This window comes from Natrix helvetica (genome assembly GCF_964273705.1).
Source record: "Natrix helvetica genome assembly, chromosome: 13".
In the NCBI taxonomy this organism is placed as follows: Eukaryota; Metazoa; Chordata; class Lepidosauria; order Squamata; family Natricidae; genus Natrix; species Natrix helvetica.
Genome location: NC_138557.1, coordinates 3084609 through 3109790, shown reverse-complemented (window position 1 = coordinate 3109790; position 25182 = coordinate 3084609). Strand labels below are relative to the sequence as shown.

At 43.3% G+C, this 25182-nt stretch overlaps 1 protein-coding gene across 2 annotated transcripts in view; it reads right to left on the bottom strand.

The window, feature by feature from the left end:
- SDK1 (sidekick cell adhesion molecule 1) overlaps positions 1-25182 on the bottom strand; it is a 363040-nt gene that overhangs the window by 150394 nt on the left and 187464 nt on the right. For both annotated transcript variants that reach the window (XM_081965817.1, XM_081965816.1), the window contains exons 6-8: positions 12040-12151; positions 9889-10076; positions 426-509 (exon numbers count right to left, since the gene is read on the bottom strand). In XM_081965817.1, the coding sequence (XP_081821943.1) occupies positions 426-509; positions 9889-10076; positions 12040-12151 (384 nt within the window). The remainder of the gene's footprint in view (positions 1-425; positions 510-9888; positions 10077-12039; positions 12152-25182) is intronic.

Genomic DNA, 25182 nt, shown 5'->3' with positions numbered 1-25182 from the left:
GAGCCACTTAACTCGCTTTGCTCAGCAATGGAAGTTGTCATGGTAAAGATTTAAGAGCTGACCAGCTGCTAGGATGATGTAATGCTGGGAATGAGTCAGCAAGGGTTTTGGGCTGATATCACTTTAAGAGCCTGTAACAAGAAGAGGCCCTGTTGGGATGTATCTCTCTCTCCGTGTGTGGTTCCATGCTGTAATTGCTGACTGCTGTTTGTTTGAGGTCTGACTAAAGTATGTGTATGTATATATTCTTTGTAGATCAAACCACTATTTAAATACAAAGCTCTGTTTACTGTATTTGCTCCTGGGTTGTCTCACATAGTCACACTGTGCGCACTCTGACAGAAATTCTGGTCGCAATTGTGCTCGCAAAGTCGAGAACTGCCTGTACATTTTAAAACGAAGTTATTTGTTCATGCCCTACTTACCTGCGGCTTGGCATGGGATGCTCACTGTCTTCTCTACTTCTAGCAAAATCCGGTTTTCTGGTTCAGCGGTAAAATGCGGTGGCTCTTATGGGAGGAAAACCAGAAGACCATGTTAGTTCTTCTCCGGTGGTAGAGCTAATCTTCTCTGGTGCAGAAGATGACACACTCACATTGAGAAGACTCCTTCCCTTCCAAGAGAGATGCAAGTCTCAACTCAACCTATCACTCCTCCGGGTTGAATACAGTTACAAATGGAGAAGGCCTCACTTCTACTTTTGAGTTCATGGTTTCTTTTCAGTGACTTCCTCGTAAAAACCACCTTGACAATTAACCATGATGATGAATATGGGTTTCAAAGCGCATGGAGTCGCTGCCGATTCGTATCCAGAGTTTTACGCAGCGAATTAACCCCCGAGCCCTTCTCATTTGACAAGCGCGAATCAGTGAATTTTGCAATTCTCTACTCTGAAGGTTCTTCCAGAAAGGTTTTATTTACAGCAATAGATTAGATGAAAGGGTCGGCCTCAGTTTGTGCTCAATGGCCCATGTAGCATCAGACATGAAGCACGAGAGCAGAAACCTAGCATGGCTGTGTGCATAAGGATCCCATCAAGTTTTCATCACAGTGTGCAACGAACGTGGGAAATTAAGCTACGTCACTGCAGCTTACGACTAACTGAGATTCGTGCGGCATTCGACATTTTTGCAACCCTCCAGAATCAGTTCTGCCAAAGAGCAATAACAATGAGACTTATATACTGCTTCCCAGTGCTTCCCAGCCCTCTCGAAGCAGTTTACAGAGTCAGCCTCTTGCCCCCAACAATCTGGGTCCTCATTTTACAGATCTAGGAAGGATGGAAGGTTGAGTCAACCTTGAGCCAGTCAGGATCGAACTCCTGGCAGTAGGCAGAGTCAGCCTGCAATCCTGCTTTCTAACCATTGCGTCACTCTGTTAGCAATGAACGTTCACTCCTTGCAATTCTGGCTTGTCTAATAACAGAAAACTTCACTTGCTATTTAATTTTGTCCTGGGGGCAAACGTGGTAGGAAGAGTAGCATCCTAAATTGATAACACTGGCCACCATCAATTCGAATTAAAGAAAGGGATCCGAAGCGAACATTAAGCAAAAGCAAGGAAACAAAACAAACAATTTGGGGATATCACAGAGGGTGAACTTTATTTGCTGCTCTTTGCACCAAAATTGCAACGTTTCTCCTAGCAGATGTGCTCCTAGGTTTGAATTCATTCATCTGTGGTCCCATCATTCAAATGTATTCCATTGAGCTAATAACAATTCCACTTCAAAGCCGAAGAGCCAGCGTGGTGATGTGGCTGGCATGACTAAACATCGAAGGCGCATGGAACGCTGTTACCTTCCTAACAAAGGTGGTGCCTATTTTTCTACTTGCATTTTTTACATGCTTTTGAATTGCTCGGTTGGCAGAAGCTGGGACAAGTAACGGGAGCTCACTCCGTTAAGTGGCGCCAGGGATTTGGGGGAATTTGTGGGAATGCAACGATTCTAGACTAATTCCCCACTTGACTCCACCCTCAGGCTCTGCCCAGCCTTCTCCTTTCACCATTTCATTCTCTTGCAGCCTTACAGTGTATCTTCTACGAGTCGCATCTTTGAGGCTTAGCCTGCAAAAATTCACCTTCTGGGAAAACCTTCTCTTTCTCAACTTCTGGCTTTGTCAAGAGCCGTAAAGGCCAACACAAATTGCTATGGCTGCTTCTTGTTGTGAAATGGGACAAGGGGTTCATTATCAGAGCCGGCTGAGTTGTTCCATTGACAGCTCAAATCAAGTGAGATCCGGCATTTGTTCTTCATCTTTCTTCAGGCGGTGAACATCTGCCAAAATCTATTCCAGCCACAGCTATGACATTGATAAAAAAAAATCATCATCATAAAAGATTTGGAAGAAAAGAAGGGATGGGCTCCATCATTACTGTACTGGCTGTTAGGAAGACAAGGGTGTTTTTCTCCTTTTTTTTTTTTAGCCCTGTGGTGGAGGCCATCTTCCATTCAAAGAAAAGAATCTATTGAAAGGCAGACGATGGAAGAAGAGGTGCAAATGGTGGCCCCCATCTCTGCTAAAAGCAGGGACGTCTTCGGAGATTGCAAGCTGAAAGTGTGACTTGGAAAATGCAGAGTGCCACCCTGTTGCTCATTGGGGGAATGTCAATCCTTTGCAATAGTGGCGAATATCTGTAGCTCGGGTGTAGGATGAAGGTGGAGGTTTGTTCTCCGAGCTTGTGGGTTGGTTTCCGAACATTTCATTATCAGGCTAGGTAGCATCTTCACCGGAATTTAGGGGATGTCAATGTTGTTGTTCTTCTCCTTATAAGGACTTCGTGATGTCAATAGATCTTGGGATGGAGAAGTCACATATGGGGAGGGTCACATCAGGTGAGGGTCTTGTGATGGGGAGGTCATTTGGGGTGAGGGTCTTGTGATGGGTCAAGTGAGGATGTGTCAGGTGAGGGTCTTGTGATGGGGAGGTCATATCACATGGGCGTCTTGTGATGGGCTTTATGATAGATCAGGTGTGGGTCATGAAGGTCTGGTGATAAATCTTTTGATGGGTCAGGTGTGATGGGTCACACCTGGCCCATCACAAGACCCTCACCTGACGTGACCTCCCCATCATAAGACCCACTGACCACACAGAGCCCTTATAAGCAGAAGTACACCGACAACGACATCCCCTAAACTCTGCTGGAGATGTCACCCAGCCTGGGGACAAAATGTTCAGAAACCAACCCACAAGCTCGGAGAATGAAACGTCACCCTCAATTTCTATCCTTTTGAATGATCTTATTTCTCTTCCTGATCTAAACTGGATCCTCTCCATCCAGTTTTATTCCTCCCCTTGGCATCCCTTCCCAACGCAGCTCTCTCTTCATCCTGGTATTTTTGGGGGGCAGCTTCTGCTCAAAGGAGGAACGTGTGTGTGTGTGGGTGAGTGTTGCATGGATTTGTGTGTTCCCAAATGTGCGAATGGGGGTTTCTCCGAGGTCTGCGTATAGTTGATAGATGTGGAGGGGGGTTCATTTAATTTTATGAATGGATACCTAATTTTACCGGCAATTAATTTTAATTCGTAGTTATTAATTCAACGAATATGAATTTGTGTGTGTGTGTGTGTTCCTACATTTTGGAGCGACTGTCTCGCTTCTGGCAGAAAAAGACACACGCTCACACATGAGTCTGTCACATGCACTACCTCATTACTAGCTTAATAAAACCAAATCACATCCACATGCAATCTTGGGGGAAAAACTCCAGATGATCTTATGATCCTTCTTCCCACACACTTTATACGTAATGTCTTCCTATGAGTGGTGGTTTCAAATTTTTTTAGAACCTCTTCTGTAGGTGTGGCCTGCTTTGTGGGAGTGGCTTTCCAGCCATGTGACTGGGTGGGCGTGGCCAACTTGCAAAATGTGGTGAAACTCACTTAACAACACTCTTGCTTAGCAACCAAAATGTTGGCTCAGGAACTCTGGCATTTGAAGCACGCAAGTCTTAAAGCTGTCAAGTTAGAAGTCCCTTGCACCCCTAACCCTTTGAAAAAAAAAACCAGGGGTGTTCAAACTTGACAGCTTCAAGACTTGTGGACTTCAACTCCCAGAATTCCTCCTCCAGTCATGTTGGCTCAGGAACTCTGGCATTGAAGTGTGCAAGTCTTAAAGCTGTCAAGTTACAAGACCCTTGCACCCCTAACCCTTTAGAAAAAAAAACCCCAGGGGTGTTCAAACTTGACAGCTTTAAGACTTGTGGGCTTCAACTCCCAGAATTCCTCCTCTTGCTCTTCATCTTGATGATGTGCGGATGGGCGGGGGGAGGGAGCTGGAACGGGTTCATGGTAGATTTGTGGAACCTCTTCTATAGAAGAGGTTAGAACTGGTAGAAACCCACCCCTGCCTCCTATTAATTATTTTAAAAACCCTCAGTGCCTGATTTCAGGGGCTTCTTTGCAACAGAGGCCTCGAGAAATTGCAACTCCTAGAAAATTAAAGCTGCCGAGTGAAACCAATGCGCTTAGCTGTTTGTACAATTTATAGCTTTTTAATAGTATAAATTTTCAACTATAATAGATTTTCAATGCCTAAGTAGACACTAATATATAGAGACATATTTACTGTGGGTAGGAGGCAAAAAAATCCACAACCCCAAAAAACAAAGCACAGCCCTAGACATTATTGGAAAGTCAAAGTGGATGGCTTGATTTTTCCTGACCCTGGTTTTTCTCATTGATCCTAGGTTATTTGAGCTAGCCTAGGCTTACACAAATGTATGCATTTGGAAAAAGCTGCAGTTCTCATATATCAGCCGATATATCAAATGGCACGTGGGGACAGAAATAATAGTCCCGGAGCAATCAGGAAGAGAGCAATGCTTTGTAAGATCAAGCCATCTTTAAAATGTCTGACTAGAGTTCAGAAACATTTTAAAAAATGCATAGAATCATTGAATTTAGAGAGACCCCCTGCTTAGGTCTAGGAATCCACCAAATCATTTTATATAGAATACAGAATAACAGAGTTGGAAGGGACCTTGGAGATCTTCTAGTCCAACCCCCTGCCTAGGCAGGAAACCCTATACCATTCCAGACAAATGGCTATCCAACATCTTCTTAAAAACGTCCAGTGTTGGAGCATTTACTACTTCTGGAGGCAAGTCATTCTACTGATTAATTGTTCTAACTGTCAGGAAATTTCTCCTCAGTTCTAAGTTGCTTCTCTCCTTGATTAGTTTCCACCCATTGCTTCTTGTCCTGCCCACAGGTGCTTTGGAGAATAGCCTGACTCCCTCTTCTGTCACTTTTTGCCAGGTGTCTCTAATCTGAACAGCTCCAGGAAGGGGGAAATCTCATCCCTCTCTTGGGCAGTTGTAAATATGCTCTAGTAATTCTAAAATAATTTGATCTTTGTAGATTCTGAGGGGAATTGGCTTGATGCACACTTTCTAGAGTTAGGTGCAGATTGGAGTGCCCGAGTCTGCATTCTCCAAACTTTGCAACACAATATTAGCCTGAAGTAAAATATAGTTAGAAATACAGAAGGGAATATCTATATCTCAGCATTCAACTGTGAGGTTCTTGGGGCTCCCTGACCTTGGTGGTTTCCTTCCAGATGTTTCATGACCCAACTAGGTAACATCATCAGAAGTTTGCCATCCCTTTCTAGCACTGATGAGGTTACCCAGCTGGGTTATGAAAGGTTTGCAAAAAAACCCAACCATGTTCAGAGAGCCCGAAGGATGTTGCAGTTAGACATAGGTTTGAGATGATTTATAAAACAGGCATGCCTTTTCAATAGTGGCATTAAAAACCGAATTTAAATACAATTTTCCTTTCGGGTTTTTCTTTAAGTTCAGAGAAATGGTATGCGAGAGATTAATGAGCAAACACATCATAGTATGAAATCTATTGGGAAAATCCCTAATTGTCTATGCCATTTTGAAGAAACCCAAAGGTCTGCCCTTTCCTGAAATGAAATATTGAGAAGAAGCTGAGAAAAGACTGGTCGGCAGGAATGAAGAATAGGCTGCTTGCCAGTATTTGCATGGAAATAATTGTGAAACGCATTGACATATTCTTGGTGATTTTTTCCGGCGGTAGTGGAATTCAGACCTGGGCCGCAGAACCGGCAGTGACCCAGGCCTGACACGGCACCAAACCGGTTCTCCGGTGTCTTCTGCCATTGCCAGCATGGTTCTGTGCATATGCAGAGCAATTTTTAGTCAAATGTGCAAGCAACGCATGGCCAGTGCACAAACGAGTGCAGAGCGAACCAGTACTAACTGTTCAGGAACCCATTCCTGGTCCATTGTTTATTTAATCGTTGTAGTGGCTTCTTTAAATCTCACCAAGGAAGCCACGACAATGATTAAATAATCAATAGGGCCAACATCCATTATAACTTAAATTATAACTTGTATAAACATACAATACCATTTAAATTATAATATAATATACATTATAACTTAAATATTAAACTAGACAAACCCAGTTGCTGGAACTGGATATATTTAGCTTAAGAGAAAGAAGGACTAGGGGAGACATGAGAGCAGTCTTCCGATATCTCAGGGGTTGCCCCAAAGAAGAGGGAGTCAAGCTATTCTCCAAGGCACCTGAGGGTAGAACAAGAAGCAATGGGTGGAAACTAATCAAGGAGAGAAGCAACTTAGAACTGAGGAGAAATTTCCTGACAGTGAGAACAATGAATCAGTGTGTGTATGTGTGTGTGTGTGTGTGTGTGTGTGTGTGGCATTCCCGGTGCAAATAACGTTTAGCCCTTTTAGCCAAGGTTTTTATTCTGAACTAGTTCAAGAAATGTTTTGTTGTTGAAGCCAAAACTTCCTGTGTCCAGTGTGGTGTTCCTTACTTGTGTTCCCAGCATATGTTTTACGGACACAAATGGACACGTATAATTAAGTTTTTAAGTGCTACTAAAACAGGGCTTAATAATGCAGCCTTGTGCAAGAAACACCTCCAGGATAGCTTAGAAAGAATTATCCCTTTTATATGAGCGCTCTTGTTTTTAAATTTGGGTCTATTTTCCTCTGGATTCTGTTCCCTTGCCAATTAAAACCTTGCAGGGTTTCTATTTTAAAGTTCTTGCTTTTTCATAAATTATTCCACAGTCTGCTGGGACACACATGCATATACGCGCACACACACACACACACACACACACACACACGTGTTACCAGGCCAAGCTGGATAAGCATTGAAATGGGACTTGCCAAATGTGCAAGAAATGGAATAGAGTAGAGTAGAGTACAATAGAATAACAGAGTTGGAAGGGACTTTGGAGATCATCTAATCCAACCCCCTGCTCAGGCAGGAAACCCTACACCACTTCAGACAAATGGTTGTCCAACATCTTCTTAAAAACGTCCAGTGTTGGAGCATTCACAACTTCTGGAAACAAGCTGTTTCAGTGATTAATTGTTCTAACTGTCAGGAAATTTCTCCTTAGTTGCTTCTCTCCTTGATTAGTTTCCACCCATTGCATTTACTTCTACACTCAGGTGCCTTGGAGAATAGCTTGACTCCCTCTTCTTTGTGGCAACCCCTGAGATATTGGAACACTGCTATCATGTCTCCCCTAGTTCTTCTTTTCATTAAGCTAAACATACCCAGTTCCTGCAACCGTTCTTCGTATGTTTTAGCCTCCAGTCCCCTAATCCTCTTGGTTGCTCTTCTCTGCACTCTTTCTAGAGTCTCCGCATCTTTGATGGAATTGATCGCTAGTGTGCGACTGACTTGTCTTCTAGCTTTTTACATCGCAAGCGCTGCTCATCACTCTGTTCATCAAGCAGCCCTATAAAACCGTGATTAGGAATGAAGCACGGCACACGAAGAAGCAGAAGCTACTAATAAAAGCGGTTGTGACTTTTCCTATCTTTTATCTCCGTTTGCTTGGGATTTCTTTTTTTAATATTATCCGAACACCACTTAAGTGCCAACTGCAGGAGAAGAAACATTGCTTGCAACATTGCAAGAGGCAGGATCTGACAGTACAGCCCTCCAAAAGTTAAATGAGTTACTATAAAATTGCAAGGTGGCGGGGGTGAGGGTGGGATAAACTGATTTTAATCCATATCATAAATAACGGGAATGGGTTCCTGCTCCTGGAAAGAAAGGAGAAGAGGCAATAACTTGAAAGGGTGAAAGAAAGGGATAAATGGAAGGACGAGAAAGGAACTTCAAACCAACCTTGATGTAATTTATTATAAGGCAGAAAACGGGGCTGAAACACCCCCTAGTATAAAAGGAAGAACTTTGGCTGGACTTAAATGTTTCAATGCTCCTGAATACACAAAGGGCAACTTTCATGCGTTTCTTGGGACTCTATCCCAATTTCCTGGGACTCTGTCACAGCAGACTAAGGTGGGCACAAGGACAAAGTCTCTGAACGTCTCCCAGAAATTGGAAGTGTCTTCATAAGTGTCTTAGCAGTTAGATTGACTCTAATTTGACAATCACAACTGAAGATTTTGAATGGCGGCTGTCTGTGAGGAACAGCATTTCTTCAAAGATGGATAGGATAGGATAGAGTTGGAAGGGAACTTGGAGGTCTTCTAGTCTAACCCCCTGCCTGGGCAGGAAACCCAACACCACTTCAGACAAATGGTTCTCCAACATCTTCTTAAAAACGTCCAGTGTTGGAGCATTCACAACTTCTGGATGCAAGTTGTTCCACTGATTAATTTTTCTCACTGTCAGGAAATTTCTCCTCAGTTCTAAGTTGCTTCTCTCCTTGATTAGTTTCCACCCATTGCTTCTTGTCCTGCCCTCAGGTGCCTTGGAGAATAGTTTGACTCCCTCTTCTTTGTGGCAGCCCCTGAGATATTGGAAGACTGCTCTCATGTCTCCCCTAGTCCTTCTTTCCATTAAACTAGACATACCCAGTTCCTGCAATTGTTCTTCATATGTTTTAGCCTCCGGTCCCCTAATCATCTTTGTTGCTCTTCTCTGCACTCTTTCTAGAATCTCCACATCTTTTTTGACATCTTTTTTTATAAAGACCCTGGAGGTGTGGCCAGGCAGATTCACAGAACAGGCAAAGCTAAAACGTGGTATGCTAATTTCATGCACAACCTGCTCACCCTAAATTGTGACTGATGACTTAAACAATGTGCGAATCCACACCCTGTTGTAATTCATTCAGCCAGCACTGCTGTGCATGTGAAGGGCTGATCATCCTGTGCACCAGAAACCAAGAAGACAAACAGGGAAGGCTGCACATGCCGGGAGACATGGCTTTGCATGCCACTTTGGGCACATAGGTTCCCCATCACGGGAATAGAATATCTGTGGAGCCCCTGGTTGTTGTTGTTGTTGTTGTTATTTTCATTTTCATGTTGCTTATGTAGCTTTGTCTGGGAGGATGTGCTCTCTTTTACATTAGGTCTTCGTGTAAATAATGTAAGCTATTTTGGAGTCAGGCGGCCTTGAAATCCAATAAGCAAACAAACAAACAAACCATTTTCTACAAGGAAGGACATCCTTAATATCTTCCACGCTGGCAATCACAAAGAAGGGATGAATGAATTTTGAAGACTGCCTTACATTCCCTCCTTTGTTTTCTATCCTCTGTGGAGACGTTTCATGGATAAGTCAACAGCATATTTTTTAAAAAACCTATTCCAACTGGATATTATCCTTTGCTTTAAGATGAAGAAGAAGGAGAAGGAGGAGGAGGAGGAGGAGGAGAAGGAGAAGGAGGAGGAGGAGGAGGAGGAGGAGGAGGAGGAGAAGAAGAAGAAGAAGAAGAAGAAGAAGAAGAAGAAGAAGAAGAAGAGGAAGAGGAAGAGGAAGAGGAAGAGGAAGAGGAAGAAGAAGAAGAAGAAGAAGAAGAAGAAGAAGAAGAAGAAGAAGAAGAAGAAGAAGAAGAAGAAGAAGAAGAAGAAGAAGAAGAAGAAGAAGAAGAGGAAAGCAGCATTACCCAGGATGGACAGGAAGGTGTTAGCTCTTTCAGGCTCCAGCGTGCTGTCTCTCAGTTGTGCCTCACAAACATACGTCCCCAGGTCACCTGAAGTTGGGTTTGCAACCGCGAGACGATTGCCTGTCTGGCTGGCTCCACTGAGGATTTTCCCATTCCTCTTCCAGGTGATGCTTAATTTCTCAATGGGCCTAGGGGGAGAAAAACACCTGTCAGTGATTACTCTTACGTCCCCAAACCTGGCAACTTTAAGACTTGTGGACTTCAACTCCCAGAATTCCTCCTCTCGCTCTTCATCTTGATGATGTGCGGACAGGTGGGGGGAGGGAGCTGGAACCGGTTCTAAATGGCACTGTAGATTTGTGGAACCTCTTCTATAGAAGAGGTTAGGACTTCTAGAATCTCCACATCTTTTTTACAGGAGAGACATGATAGCATTGTTCCAAGTTCCCTTCCAACTCTGTTTATTCTATTCTATTCTATTCTATTCTGTTCTGTTCTGTTCTGTTCTGTTCTGCTCTGCTCTGCTCTGCTCTACTCTACTCTACTCTACTCTACTCTACTCTACTCTACTCTACTCTACTCCTCTCTTCCCCAAGAGAGAAGAATGGTGTAGCGCAGGGGTGTCCAACTTTGGCAATTTTTAAGACTTGTGTACTTCAATTCCCAGAATTCCCCTGGGAGTTGAAGTCCAGAGGCCTTAAAAGTTGCCAAGTCTGGACCAGCCTGATGTAGCATCTCAATAAGCAAACACAGAGAAAGTTCAAAGCGTCCACTGGAGTCCCTGAACATCTGCTGTTCTTTTATTTTTGTCCACCAGTCGGGCAGGCTCAAGTGACGTCCAACAACCATGTTTAATTATAATGGTAATTTTACTTTTCATGCTAATGGTTTGTTTTGCCTCAGGGAAGGATGGTAAAAATAAACGCTACTCAGGGGGTACATCTGTATTGAGGGATGCTTCAATTTTAATTCAATTATAAATAATTGAAACAATTGAAATCTCTGCTTTCGGAGGAAAAAAGGAATCGGATGGCCCTCCAAGCCTTTCCGATTCTTTTCCGGCCGACATCTTTTCCCTGCTTTAATCAAGGGCAAATATTCAAATTATTCAGAAGGAAAGCAGGTCAGTTCCCAGTTTCTTTATTAAGCCCTATTTTGAAGTTGAACGGTTGCCCAGCGGTCGATACCTTGATTTCTCTTTCCCGAACATTTATTTTTGCCCCCAAAGTGGAACAAAAGAAGAAGTCGGTATTAATTTTAAAAAATTGTTAGCACTCTGGCCAATTGTCACAAATGGTGGCCTAGGTGAGGTAAATCTCTGGGCTTTTGTGTTTTGCAGTAGTTTCTATACAAATAATGGATGTAATTATTTGCCTTTCCTCCTGGTTGCTGCTAGGGTAAAAATGACCACCACTCAAACCTGTGTGTGTGTGTGTGTGTGTGTGTGTTTCAGCATAACTCTGGAACGCCTCGAGTAATTTCGACCAAACTTGGGTACCCAAATGTCTTACTCTCTGGAAACAAATACTGAGGGGGAGGGGGGTAAGACACTCCTAAAACCCTTCGGGGTGGTGGTGTCCTGTTAAGATACAGCCTGTTGTGCCTGAAAATGGCTTCTACTGTACTGTACTGTGAAATGGCCTCCATTGTACAGCACAGTGGAGTTGCCATGGTAACGACTTCACAGTCCTCCGACAGGGGGCTCTCTCTGGTAAGGGGGAAAATCCAACATTAGAAATTACGTTTGGTCTGGACATAAATAAATACCCGGGCAACGCCAGGTTATCGGTGTGTGTGTGTGTATGTGTAAGCGCACGCACACACACACACTGATATAAGTTTTTCTGAGATAGATTTTAAAAATGCAGATTGCTTTGCAGAAATGTTTATATATATACAGTACATATATGTCTGTGTGTGTGTGTGCGCGCGCGCGCACAAACGCACATATATAAACATTTCTGCAATGTTTCTGTCTACTCTACCTCAGAAGAGCATGTATTTTGGGGGGGGCAGGAGGGAGAGAAACAAAATCTACATGGCCTTCTGGAAAATTCAATTTCCCGTGCAAGAAATGTCCTTTTCTCCCGTTTCAGGCTTCACTTGTTCTCCCAGGAAGCTCCTGCTTGTCGGTGGCTGTGTTTATCTTACCTGCCATTGGCCAGACACTCCAGGACGGCTTCCTTACTCCCAGCGGTGACACTTGAGTTGTGCGGAGGGATTACGATCACAGGACTCACCGAGTCGGTTGAGGCATCAGCATCTGTAAAGGGGAGGAGGAGATCGTCCATAAGTGGGAGCCAGTGGGAAGAGCTGCAAGGAGTCAAATGCCAATAAAGGAGAATATTTGAAGCTCAGGGTTGAACTGGTGGGGGGGGGGGCTGGTGCTCTCTGAGCTTGGTGGTTTTCTTGCAGACGTTTCATGACACAACTAGGGAACATCATCAGTGCTAGAAGGGAGGAGGGTTTGTGGAGAGGAGGAGAAGAAATAATAGGAAGAGAAGGGGAAGGGAAAGGAGAAGAAAGAGAAGGAGTATGGCATTCTTGGTGCCCTCTGAGTTTGGTTGTTGTTGTTTTTTCCAGACGTTTCATGACCCATCTAGGGAACATCATCAGTGCTAGAAGGGAGGAGGGTTCGTGGAGAGGAGGAGAAGGAGAAGAAATAATAGGAAGAGAAGGAGAAGGGGAAGGAGGAGAAAGAGAAGGAGTATGGCATTCTTGGTCCCCTCTGAGCTTGGTTGTTGTTGTTTTTTCCAGACGTTTCATGACCCATCTAGGGAACATCTTCAGTGCTATAAGGGAGGGGGGTTTGTGGAGTGCAGGAGGAGGAGGAGGATTGTGATTTCCTTAGCGCTCTCTGAACTTGGTCGTTTGCTTGCAGATGTTTCATTATCCAAACTAGTTCTGGATAGCAATGATGATGTTACCTACTTGGGTCATGAAACATCTGCAAGAAAACAACTGAGTTCAGAAAGCACCATGGATCCCAAAATCCTCCTATTATTTCTCCTCCTCCTCCTCCTCCCTTCTAGCACTGATGATGTTACCTAGTTTGGGTAAGAGAGAGCCTCAGGAGTTAAATGTTCACCCAGACCTTCTTTCGTATGGAACCGAAGAGGTGGATGGGTGGTGGGATCCATCCCTATTCTTCTCTGCTCCCAATTAGGACTGGCAGGGCTCCAGGCCATTCCATTGTAGATACCCACAATGTATATTGTACTTGAAGTTTCCTGTCACTGGGAGCAAAGTAAATTCTTTTTTATTTCCCCTCTGCTACCAAGCACTTTTATTTTTATCAGCCACTCGCTGACTTATATTTTTAGGATCTTTTCATGTTTTGTTTAATCTTATGAGTTCCGTGCGATTTCAAAAGAGGCTGTCAGGATCCAAGCGAGTTCTGTTTTTTTAAAAACAAAACAAAACTCCTTTTTTACATACACCGGGGAACGAAAACCAAATTAACCAAGCAGCAGATCACAACAATTTCAATCCTCTTTCCTTATCGGAAAAGTAAATAACCCAAATTGGCTTCTTTTGTGAGTCGACAAACTGTAAATAATTTAGCTTATGCCATCCTCAGACACATTAGGAAAAAAAAAAGATGGCAAAAGGAGGGAGGGGGAATCCTGCCAACTTTGCTGTGTTTCTTTTCAAAAAATTTCAGTGCTCGTATTTAATAAGTAAATTAAAATACCAATGTGTTATTGCTTTGCTTCGAGCTATTCATTTGGGGAAAACACAGTATTATTTCCCTACATGAACAAGAGAATAATAACAGATTGCTAAAAATAAGAACTGCAATAAAAGAGTTGCAAAGGGAAGGAAAATTAAACTATGTCTAAACCAATGAAAATCCAAACCGGCTCATCAAACACCATACATTAAGGCAGCTTAGCATTATAAAACCCCAAATTATAAGTTAATGCAATTTAGAAGCAGCAAATGAAATATTTCAAATCCTTCCATCATGAGTGCAAACATGTATTATAACAAAGAGGAGGGCGAGAAAGAACTTTTATGGTGAATTTGGTTCCTTTTATGTCGTTAGTGGAACAATATTGTAATTTGGGAGACACACGGGAGAAAACAATTTCAAAACAAAGCAAAAAAAGGAGGAAAAAACATCTCTGCAAACAACCATGAAACTGGAACCGTTGTTGATCTTCCCCTAGTCAGGCATGGTAGCCATCTTTTGCATTGGGACTTCAGGCCGGCCGCATTTAGGGCTGTGGGAAATTGGGAGGGAGGGATTGTAGGGAGCTGGGGAGAGATATACTCAAAATAACATTCCTTTCTCAGAGAGTCAAGGACATCTTGCCCTGCACCTGGAGGGGTGTGACTGGGAGGCATCTCCAGTTGGGGCGGTGCTCTGATTGGGCCATGTGATGGACATGTGGGAAGAGGAGGAGGAGGAGGAACTGTGGGGTCCTTGCTGCTCTCTCAGCTTGCTTGTTTTCTTGCCCATGTTTCATTACCCAAACTAGTAACAGCATCAGAGAAAGATTATAAGGAAAGAAGGTTCCCATCGAAAGCAATGCAGACACATCCAGTATGGTCTTTGTGATGGCCTTCTGATGTTGAATCCTCCCCAGGCAGAGAAGATGAGGGCAAAACAAGACGCAACGAATGGAAGCACCACAAAAGGAGACCCAGCCTGGAACTGAGGAGGAAATTCTTGAGAGGGGGAATTATTTATCAATAGAACAGTTGGCCTTCCAGAATCGTGAATGCTCCATTCCTGGAGATTTTCAAGAAAAGATCGGGCAACCGTTTGTCCAAGATGGAAGAGTAACTTCGGCCTAGGGAAGGGGGTTGGACTAGAAGACCTCCAAGGTCCTTTCCGGCTCTAGGATTCTATGATGAGCCTGAAAGAGGATACTCCAGAACAGACCAACATTTGTTTCTAAAGAACAGCAATGCTGGGTAGAATAAACGAAAATGAAAAGGCAGCAGCTTTATCGAAGACTAAAGGAAAGCATCACGTTCACATTATATTGCAAATGGGGTGATATTCTGCATATTCACTGAGCACCAGGAAAACGTGAATGGTTTAAGAATGTGGATTATTCTTTTATAGGGCATCCACTTTTATGATTTATTTCCTGCAATTTATACCCATTTTCCTTGTAGGACTGAATACAGAAGGATCTCATTTCTAGAACTGGGGTAGAACTGAGAAATGGAACATCTCTCTCTTTCTCTTTCTGTCTCTGTCTATCTCTCTGTCTCTCTCTGTCTCTCTTTCTCTCTCTGTCTCTCTCTGTCTTGGTCTCTCTCTTTGTCTCTCTCTCTCTCTGTCTGCCTCTCTGTCCCCCTTCTTTCTTCTTACAGGAAAATATTCCATGAATGTGTGGCCTCTTTCCAAGTTCAATGCTCAAGTTCTAACGTAGGACTATATTCTTATTTTATTTTTTTAAGCAGGGGAGTGATTAGAATGGAGTAAAATGAGGAAAGGCCAAGATAGACAGTTTTAATTTGGCTAATACATTCGCCTCTATCTCTGCTTCCCAAGCATTGTTGGGGGGTCCCCCCACCCACACACCAATTCTTCCAGCACTTCAAAAGGAATCAAAGAACCAATGACGACCTGAGCTGACTTCTAGCCACTCATGCTTCCAGAGTCTCTTTGTGCCTAAATAGATGAGTAGAAGAGCCGAGATGACAGCAGTGAAATGGATACAGGCCAGGCTTCATTAGCTACTTACTACTAATTGCAAGGAGAACAACAATGTCCAGCATCAATGCTTATTTCATTTCCATTCATCTTATGTACTAGAAGCAGCCTATTAGCAAAATTAGTCACCTGATAATGGTTTCTGAACTTGTAGAGTTAAGATGAGGCCGATAAGGACTTAATATATTTCCTTTGAATCCTGCCACTACCGGTAGAATAACAGCAGCCTTTTATCTTATGGAGGACTAATGTCCTTATATTCCTAGAATAGAAGATGCTGCGCTCTTCAATTATACTCAACTCGTCAACATAGTTTCGTGATCGGCTCGCAGGAGGTCAACCAAGGAAAGAGTGATTAACCAAGGTATAACTCTTTCTATTTTATAAAGGCTCTCATAATTAGATGTCCACTTTCTTTTGGACTAGAGCCTATTTTTATTCCTAGAAGATGCCTTTGGTGAGTTTGGGTCTGCTTACAGTCATGCCATCAAGTGCTGCTTCATGAAGCCTAACAGTGTTATGTAGGCATACACAAAGAATGGAGAATATAGTCAACAGTGTTTTCTTTGCAAATGATAACACAGCTCGGTTTTCTAAAAATAATAATAATAATAATAATAACTAGATCCTGAAACGCTCCGTTCCTGGCCTTGTCTGAAAGCCATCAAAGACCCAAAGAAGAGACAATCAGTCTTTCTCAAGGAAAGGGTGAAAAAGCTCTGGTTTTTACTAGTCCATGGTCTACACTTTGACATCATGGCCTCAATGTCAACTTCTTCATATTTGGAAGAGGTCAGGATGCTTAAATTAGGGACGGCAAGGGGAAATTTATTGGAAGAGACCTTCTCATGGCCACACCCAAGGCTTAAGAAGTTTGCATGACCATTGGCATCAGGAATCCAAGGACTTTAGCCTGGAAACCATCACTACTGTCTATAGAGATGTAGGAAAAGAGCAGGAAGAACTGGGTGGACAGAGTTAAATGCGCCATCAGTTTACAGTTCTTGCATTGCCACAAGAGATCCAAGTCCATCTCCCCTCCCTGTAGTCTCTTTATCTAACGCCAATTCAGTGCTGACCATTGGTTCTGCATTTAGTGCTGACCAGATTCTTCTGTATAAGTATGAATAAATCTTCCATGCTGCGGTTTTACAGCTGATCATGATTCTTTGCACCTGACCGATGGAGGAGATGGAGATGATAGAGATGGAGTTGGCGAGATATCAGAAACTAGGAGACATCTCTCCACAGAAGAGGGGCTAACCTAAACCAACCCACTTAAGCTTTACATTTAAGGCAACTGTGACAGCCTGTTGGTGTATGACTTCGTGTGTCTGTTATTTTGCTGGCAAATAAATACTATTTGCTAAAGGTAAAGGTTCCCCTCACACATATGTGCTAGTCATTCCCGACGCTAGGGGGCGGTGCTCATCTCCGTTTCAAAGTCCAAGAGCCAGCACTGTCCGAAGACGTCTCCGTGGTCATGTGGCCGGTATGACTCAACACCAAAGGTGCACAGAACACTGTTACCTTCCCACCAAAGGTGGTTCCTATTTTCCTACTTGCATTTCTACGTGTTTTGGAACTGCTAGGTTGACAGAAGCTGGGACAAGTAACAGGAGCTCACTCCATTATGCGGCACTAGGGATTCGAACCGCCAAACTGCCGACTTTTCTGATCGAGAAGCTCAGCATCTTAGCCACTGTGTCTTCTCTGGGACAGCCCCCTCAAATATTGGAACACCTGCTACCATGCATCCCCTGGTCCTACTTCCAGATTAGAAGTAGAGCCACCTAGCACTATTTGCTAGAAGACTTCAAATGTAGAGTTGACCACAGTTCTTTGGAGAGGGAATTCTACCAGTAGAACTACTCGTGCCATTAGGGAGCAAATTCTTCATTCCAGAGGCATTTTGAAAAATATTGCAAACTCTGAAAAGCTACCCTGAAAATTAAGCCGCTCATTTCAGCACTTTTCCAGTTAGAACTCAGCTGCTCACCTCAAAAGCCGGGATAATTTCTGTTCCCTGTTCTGAACTCCCTTTCTAACAACTCTTTGCATTCAAAAAGCAATTTGGGAGTTCAGACTGTCACTGACCCGACTTTCCCCCAATGCACAGCAAGAAACTTTCTTTTCTCTTCTTTCTTCTTCTTTTCTCTCTTTTTCCAGAAATGAAGCAGCTGACACATCCCCGTAGCTTTTAACTTGAATATAGATATATATATATGTATAGCTGTGAGACAAATTTTATCCAAAGGACGTTGAGGTAGCTTTTCATAATTTTTTAAAAAATAGCTTTGATATCAAATACATGACTTCCAGGAGCGTGCAATTTTTCATAATGAAAGGGAACGGGCGCTGTGATTGGACAGCGTGAACATTTAGGCTTTCAAAGTTTTTCAATGAGAAATAGGCCCCGGCATCCTCTTCGCAGACAAACTTCCAGGTGGGGGATCAGTTAATTTACATCATTTACCTGGCCAGAAACCCAGTGTGGTTCCCTTAAGGATGGGATTTGCAAGACAAAGACTACCTTTGAGTAGGAATCTAAAACAGCAGATGAAATGGATTATGTTTATCGGACATTAATACAATTGAGGGGGTCCAGAGGTATTTCAAGAGAAGAGCCCTCCAGTCCTCTGCTCACAAAAGAATCCCTCACACCACCAGGCTCGAAAATTTGGGCTTGGACAATCTGGAACTACGCCGACTAAGGTCCAACCAAAGCGTAGTACATAAAATTGTCTGCTACAACGTCCTACCTGTCAACGACTACTTCAGTTTCAACCTCAATAATACACGGGTAAACAACAGATACAAATTCAAGGTAAACTGCTCCAAACTCGATTGCAGAAAATATACGACTTCAGCCACAGAGTGGTCGACGCATGGAATGCTCTACCTGACTCTGTGGTTTCTTCCCCAGCCCCCCAAATTTTAATATTACACTGTCTACTGTCAACCTCACCCCATTTCTAAGAGGTCTGTGAAGGGGGCCTGCATAAGCGCACCAGCATGCCTTCCGTCCCTGTCCTACTGTCCCCATTTATTTGTACTCATTTCCTTTGTTCATGTCCATGTTTATATTTATACCTGCTATCTTGTACATGTTTGACAAACTGAATAAACAAATAAATAAAATCAAAGCAAGGGAACTGACCTCCTCCATGAACATCGGACATAGAATCCTAGAGCTGGAAGGCAGCTTGGAGGTCAACATCTAGTCCCACACCCAGCTCAAGTCAGGAGATCTTATACCAATCCTGGTCAAAAGGTTGTCCTGCCTATTTTTGGAAACCTCCCCCGACGAAGCACCAACAATTCCGGGAGGGATGCTTTTATCATTGATTAATTGTTCTCACTGTGAGGAAATGCCTTCTTAGTTGTAGGTTGGGTCTCTCTTTAACAAGCTTCCACCCGTTACTTCTTGCCTTGGGAAAACGGTATTCGTTTGTGTTCAGCAGAACTTTTTAGCAAATTTAATAAGGACATAGATTTAATTTAATTTAATTATTTATTTTAGAGAGAGAGAAAGAGTCCATTTGCTTAGTGATTAAAGCAACAGCCTACACATCAGGAGACGGTGAGTTCTAGTCCTGTCTTTGCCATGAAAGCCAGCTGGGTGGCTTTGGGCCAATCACCAGGAGACAGTGAGTTCTAGTCCAGCCATGAAAGACAGCTGGGTGACTTTGGCCCAATCACTAGGAGACGGTGAGTTCTAGTCCTGCCTTAGGTACGAAAACCAGCTAGGTGACTTTGGGCCAGCCCATATGGCTCAAGCGACAATTCAATCAGTTCTGGTCGCAAGCAATGGATCAACGCCAGGTTAATCTGAGAAAAGCAGCCCATGCGCTGGGACAGAAAAAAGAAGGAACTTTTCATGGGTGTTGCAAAGAATAAGGAACGCCTACGCAGCTTTGTGATTGGCTCACTGAATGCCAATCATCCCAGCTCATCTTTCAGCACACAATGAAACGGAGGAGAAGAAAATTCACGCCACTTTACACTCTGCCAGACAAGGGAATGGATGACTGTTCAGCTATTCTCTCTTTGCTGAGTTGCTACACGAATACTGCTGTGTCGGCAATGCGCCGAGAATCCCATTTTAGTTGTGTGAACTGGCCCCAGGTGACTCTGAAGATTCTTCAGCCTGTGTTTTTCAGGCTGTCCCAAGCTAACTTTAAAAAGAGAGAGAGCGAGAGAGAGAAAGAGAGAATAAATCTTCCTAGAGCACAAAAACGTCGAGCTCAGCAAATAAAAAGACAAATGTAGACCCAAAACCTGAGGTTGAGCATGATCTGTGATACGTTGTTATCACAGTAACTTAATCTTTAAGGTTAGCCCTTGCATGCATTTTGTATGTTTTGCATTCCTCCAGATTAAACTTATTATGGAAGGGAATGCAAGGGGTTTGAAAATAAAACTTTTTTTTAAAAAAAAATTGCCTTCCTTGATTATCCGGCCAATTTAGCTATGTCAAGCTAATTATGTAGAGAAGACCTCACCCCCCCACCCTTAAAAAGCAAGTGTAATTTATTGCCAGAAGAATGCAAAAAAAATTGCCTCGGCTCTTGGCAAGAGCTAAATGAGAGAGCATCCTAACAGGATAAAGTCTTGTCTTGAAGTAAAAATTCAGATGCACAAAACTACTGTTTTTTGCTCAATTTTGCCCCCCCCCCAGCCCCCAGGAGCACTCTATAAGCCGCCATAAGGCTATGCATGCAATTTCTTTGACAAAATGGGCCCATTTTCATGAAAAATGGGCCATTTTTTGCTCGTTTTTGCCCCTCCCAGGAGCACTCTGCAAGCCCCCCCCTCCAAGGCTATTCATACCTTTTTTTAAAAAAAAAAGTGGGCACGTTTTTGTGAAAAATGGGCTGTTTTGGGGAGGTTTGCAGAGTGCAAAAACTTTTTTCCCCTCTTTTGGAAAGCTCTTTAACTGATTGATGAGAATTAGATTGATCAAGTGCTGTGCCAGCAGAAACAAAGTCTTAGGTGCTGCAGATTGTCAGCGATTTCCTTCTCCAGCACATGGATAGATACACCTGGAAACATCTACCTACCTACCTACTCTCTCTCTCTCCCTACCTACCATATTTCTCTCTCTATTTCTCTCTCTCTATCCCTCTACCTACCAACCTACCTCCTCTCTCTCTCCCTACCTATCTACTGTATTTTTTCTCTCTCTCTACCTACTCTCTCTCTCTCCCTGACTACCTACTGTATTTCTCCCCCCTCTATCTACCTATGTACCTAGTTACCTACTCCCTCTCTCTCTTCCTACCTACTGAATTTCTCTCTATCTCTATTTCTCTCTGTGTCTCTCACTACCTACCTACTGCATTTTTTTCTCTCTCTCCCAACCTATCTACTGTATTTCTCTCTGTGTGTGTCTCTTTCTATTTCTCTCTATCCCTCTACCTACCTACCTACCTACCTACCTACCTACCTACCTACCTACCTACACACTCTCTCCCCCCCACCTCCCTACTGTATATCTCTATCCATCTCTCTCTCTCTATTTCTCTCTCTATCTCTTTATCTACCTACCTACCTACTCTCCCTCCCTGCCTCCCTCCCTACTGCATTTCTCTCTTTCTCTCCCTCTCTATCCCTCTATCTAACTACCATTTTTTTTAAAAAATTGCCTCTTCAAAACCTTGGTGCATTTTATACTCCAGTGCATCTTATACTCCAAAAAATACAGTAAATACATTTTCATGGGAAGGAGGGAAGCATGGATATTGAAAAATTGACAAAAGATGGGTGCATGAAGGAAGGAACAAAGGAAGGAATGAAGGATAGATGGATGGATATTGGAAAATTGACAAAAGTTGGGTGGGTGAAAGAGAGGAAGGAAGGAAGGAAGGAAGGAAGGAAGGAAGGAAGGAAGGAAGGAAGGAAGGAAGGAAGGAAGGGCAAAGAACTCAAAATGGTTTGCACAACCACATATTTCTTATGATGCATGTAATTCTTGATTGTCTATTTTGCCCTTTGCAAGAATTCATACTTCCAAACAATATTGTGGGGTGGTTTTTAAGGGTCGCTTGCTTTAACATCCTGAAAAACTATCCAAAGGGATGCACCGTGTGGGTGGCATAGGACTGTAGTACATTCTTAAATCCACCTAAAGTATTATTTCAAACTAGAGCAAGGCTGCAAAAAAAATGTATTATCGCCCAATCCTTGAATGATGGGTCCCCGTGCTTATTCTTTAGACTCCATTAGTGTTGCACCTTTTAAGATATTGTTGGCTATAACAATCACTTGGTTCTGTAATGGTTTAAAAAAACATCAGGTGCCATATAGTATCAAAACCTAGCACAAACCGTAAATTAAATATAACGAGGATCAAGATAAACTGTTTGCTAGAAACCTAAGGGGAAAATACTGAATCCGAGGAGCTATAAGTGCTAATTATGGACTGGAAATGAAACATCCGCTTCCTAAATCAGAAAAGGAGATAGTTCCCTCCCATTTGGCCAATCTGTGACGTCCTTACACCATTCAGCTCCTTCGGGCGCTTGAGCGGAACTAGAAGAAATAAAAATAGTAGCTCTGAAATTCAAACCCCAAGGCCATTTGCCAAGATTAAATATGAATGATAATGTTGAAATGCAATCTCAGGATTATCCCGATGGTACAAAAAACAACAGATCCCAAAAGCTTTGAATTCTGGTTGTTCCTCAAAAATCTAAGCAGATGCATACCTACACCCGTAGAAAATCTACGAAAACATATATTATATATATACACACATATATACACATATAGACATATAGACATATATACACATACACACATATATACACATACACACACATACACACACACACACACACACACACACACACACACACACACATATAATTGGATTAACTTTTTAACACAGAGACATACACAGTGGCTCAGTGGCTAAGACGCTGAGCTTGTCGAACAGAAAGGTCAGCTGTTCGGCAGTTTGAATCCCTAGCGCCATGTAATGGAGTGAGCTCCCGTGACTTATCCCAGCTTCTGCCAAACTAGCCTTTCGAAAGCACGTAAGAAATACAAGTAGGAACTATGTTTGGTGGGCTTTCAGAGTTGAGTCATGCCGGCCACATGACCCCGGAGACGTCTTTGGACAGCGCTGGCTCTTCGGCTTTGAAAAGGAGATGAGCACCGCCCCCTAGAGTCGGGAATGACCAGCACATATGTGCGAGGGGAACCTCTCTCTCTCTTTCTCTCTCTCTCTCTCTCTCTCTTTTTTTTTTTTTTTGATGCTAAACAAGCATCTGCCCTGGATACGGGATGGATGGTTTTTTCCAATATATTCACTATTCAGCAGACCTGTTTTGCTCCAAAAGCAAACAAGCAGCAGAGAGAGAAAAATATTTATCTGCCTCATTGACCTAAAAACCCACCTTGGTTCCATCTGGCATCGGTAGCCTGCAATATGGTGGCATTAACATTAAGCAGGTGTGGGTGTGTGTGAGAGAGAGGGGGGGGGAGGGGGTATCAGAAAAAGCTGCAAGGAAATGCTAAATAAACTAAAACTAAATAAAATAAAGAATCTTTGTAGCTCAGGATTGAGATGAGGGCTGCTTGGTCCTCTCTGAGCTTGCATGGTTTCTTGCAGACGTTGCCTGGCCCAAACTAGGTAACATCATCAGTGCTAGTGTGAGAAACGAATAAATACTTTTTTGCAACCGTACTTCAATTATCTCCAAATCTTCTTGGCGTAAGGCTAAACTTAATGAGGGCCACATCAGAGTTGTGTTTGACCTCAGGGGGCCGGGTGGGTGTGGGCAGGGTGGGCATGGCCAATTCGATGTCACTTGTGTCGGGGGCACTTATGGTGGCCAAGTGCTCAGGCCTTCCCTCCCTCTCATTATAACCCCTTCCTTCCTTCCTTCCTTCCTTCCTTCCTTCCTTCCTTCCTTCCTTCCTTCCTTCCTTCCCTCTTCCTTCTCCTTTCTCCTTTCTTCGCCTCTTTCTTTCCCTTTCCTTCCTTACTCTCTTTCCATCCTCCCTTCTTTTTCTTTGTCTTCCCTCTTTCCCTTTCTCCTTTCCTATCCCTTCTTGGATGCACAAATGCAAAAGTGGAAAAATTTCTCCTTTTGTTTTGTTTTTTGTTTGTTTCGCTAGCCCTCTGCCAGCGAAAACAAAGCTTGAGGGGTGTGCTTCTCTCCCCCCCCGACCCCATTTTTGCTGGTAGAGGCACCGTAGGCCAATCTCTGCTCTTTCCAGGGTCGCCCCATGGGCCAGGTCTAAGCACCCCATGGCCCAGATCCAGCCTGTGGGCCTTGAGTTTGACACCCCTGGGCTGGACCATTAACAGTCACTCAGAGAGGAGAAATTTTAACCCCACCATTTAAAGAAAATGTGACCGAGAGACAAGCCAGCTACTTATCTATCCATCCATCCTCTTGGCTGCCATATCCTACTCACAGTTATTACTGGCGTGTCTCCAGACACGACTGCTGTACAAAATATTTTTAAATACATTTACAGACAACTAAAGAAATTAGATTCCACTTACGAAGCAGATGAAGAGCTGTTCTATTGATCTAAGATAACCTTCCAGGCGCAAGCGTGGAAATACCCTGAGCCTTATTTTTCTCTTCTTTTTTGCCAAATCCCGACGCCTTCTCTCTCTTTCTCTCTCTCCCTCTCCCTCTCTCTCACACCCTGCTTTTCTTTGAAGTGCTTTCATTCTGATGAAGGCTGGCACCGCAACAATGAAGGAACCAAACAGGGGAAAGCCTCCATTCTTTGGCGCTCAGCTTTCCTTATGGTCCAACTTCCACAGCCATCCATAGCCACTGGGAAAACCACAGCCTTGACTATAGGCACTTTTGTTGGCAGGGTGATTTAATGATTCTACTGGCACCATTTCGTTGATATTTCTGTAACTTTTGCCCCATGGCGACTTGTCCCACAGCGAGTTGGCTGGGGCGAAATTGTCCTAGACCGACCTGGCAACTGGCATGTATTTATGACGATTGAAGCATCCGGGGTTGATCATGTGATCACCATGCATGACCTTCCCAGCCAACGTAGGTCAAGCGAAGCCGATGGAGAAAGCTGGATTTGCTTAACAACCACGTGATTCTCTTAAGGGCAGGGATTTGCTTAAGAACAGTGGCAGAAAAAGGTGGTAAAATTGGGCACAATTCTCTTTGCTTCATGATGGAAATTCAGGGCCCAATTGTCATCGTAAGTTGAGGACTAGCGGTAAGCACCAATGGGTGTTGCAGAGCTTATACACTATCTTAAACAGCCGCAACTAGTCTAAATGTATGTCAAGGATAAGCAACGTCTTCTCTGCAATCACTTTCTTTCCTATCCAGGTAATTTTCCCCTCCCCGAAATTGCAGATCTTCATGATGATAATAATAAAGCAGGTGTATTCTCATCTGCTTCGCTTCATACATCCGCTCCAATTCTGGCTCCTTCCCCAATCCTAGTTATCCAGTGAAATGTTCTGGCATTCAAGTGAGTCATGATGAGAATTTTCTTAGATTTAAACTCTGAAAACAATTTAGCTCCTTAGCTAACACACTGCTGCCCTTCCGCGTCCAAGCCTGTTTGCATGGACGCCATGATGTTGCGGTATAAATAATGCAAATTAACGGCAC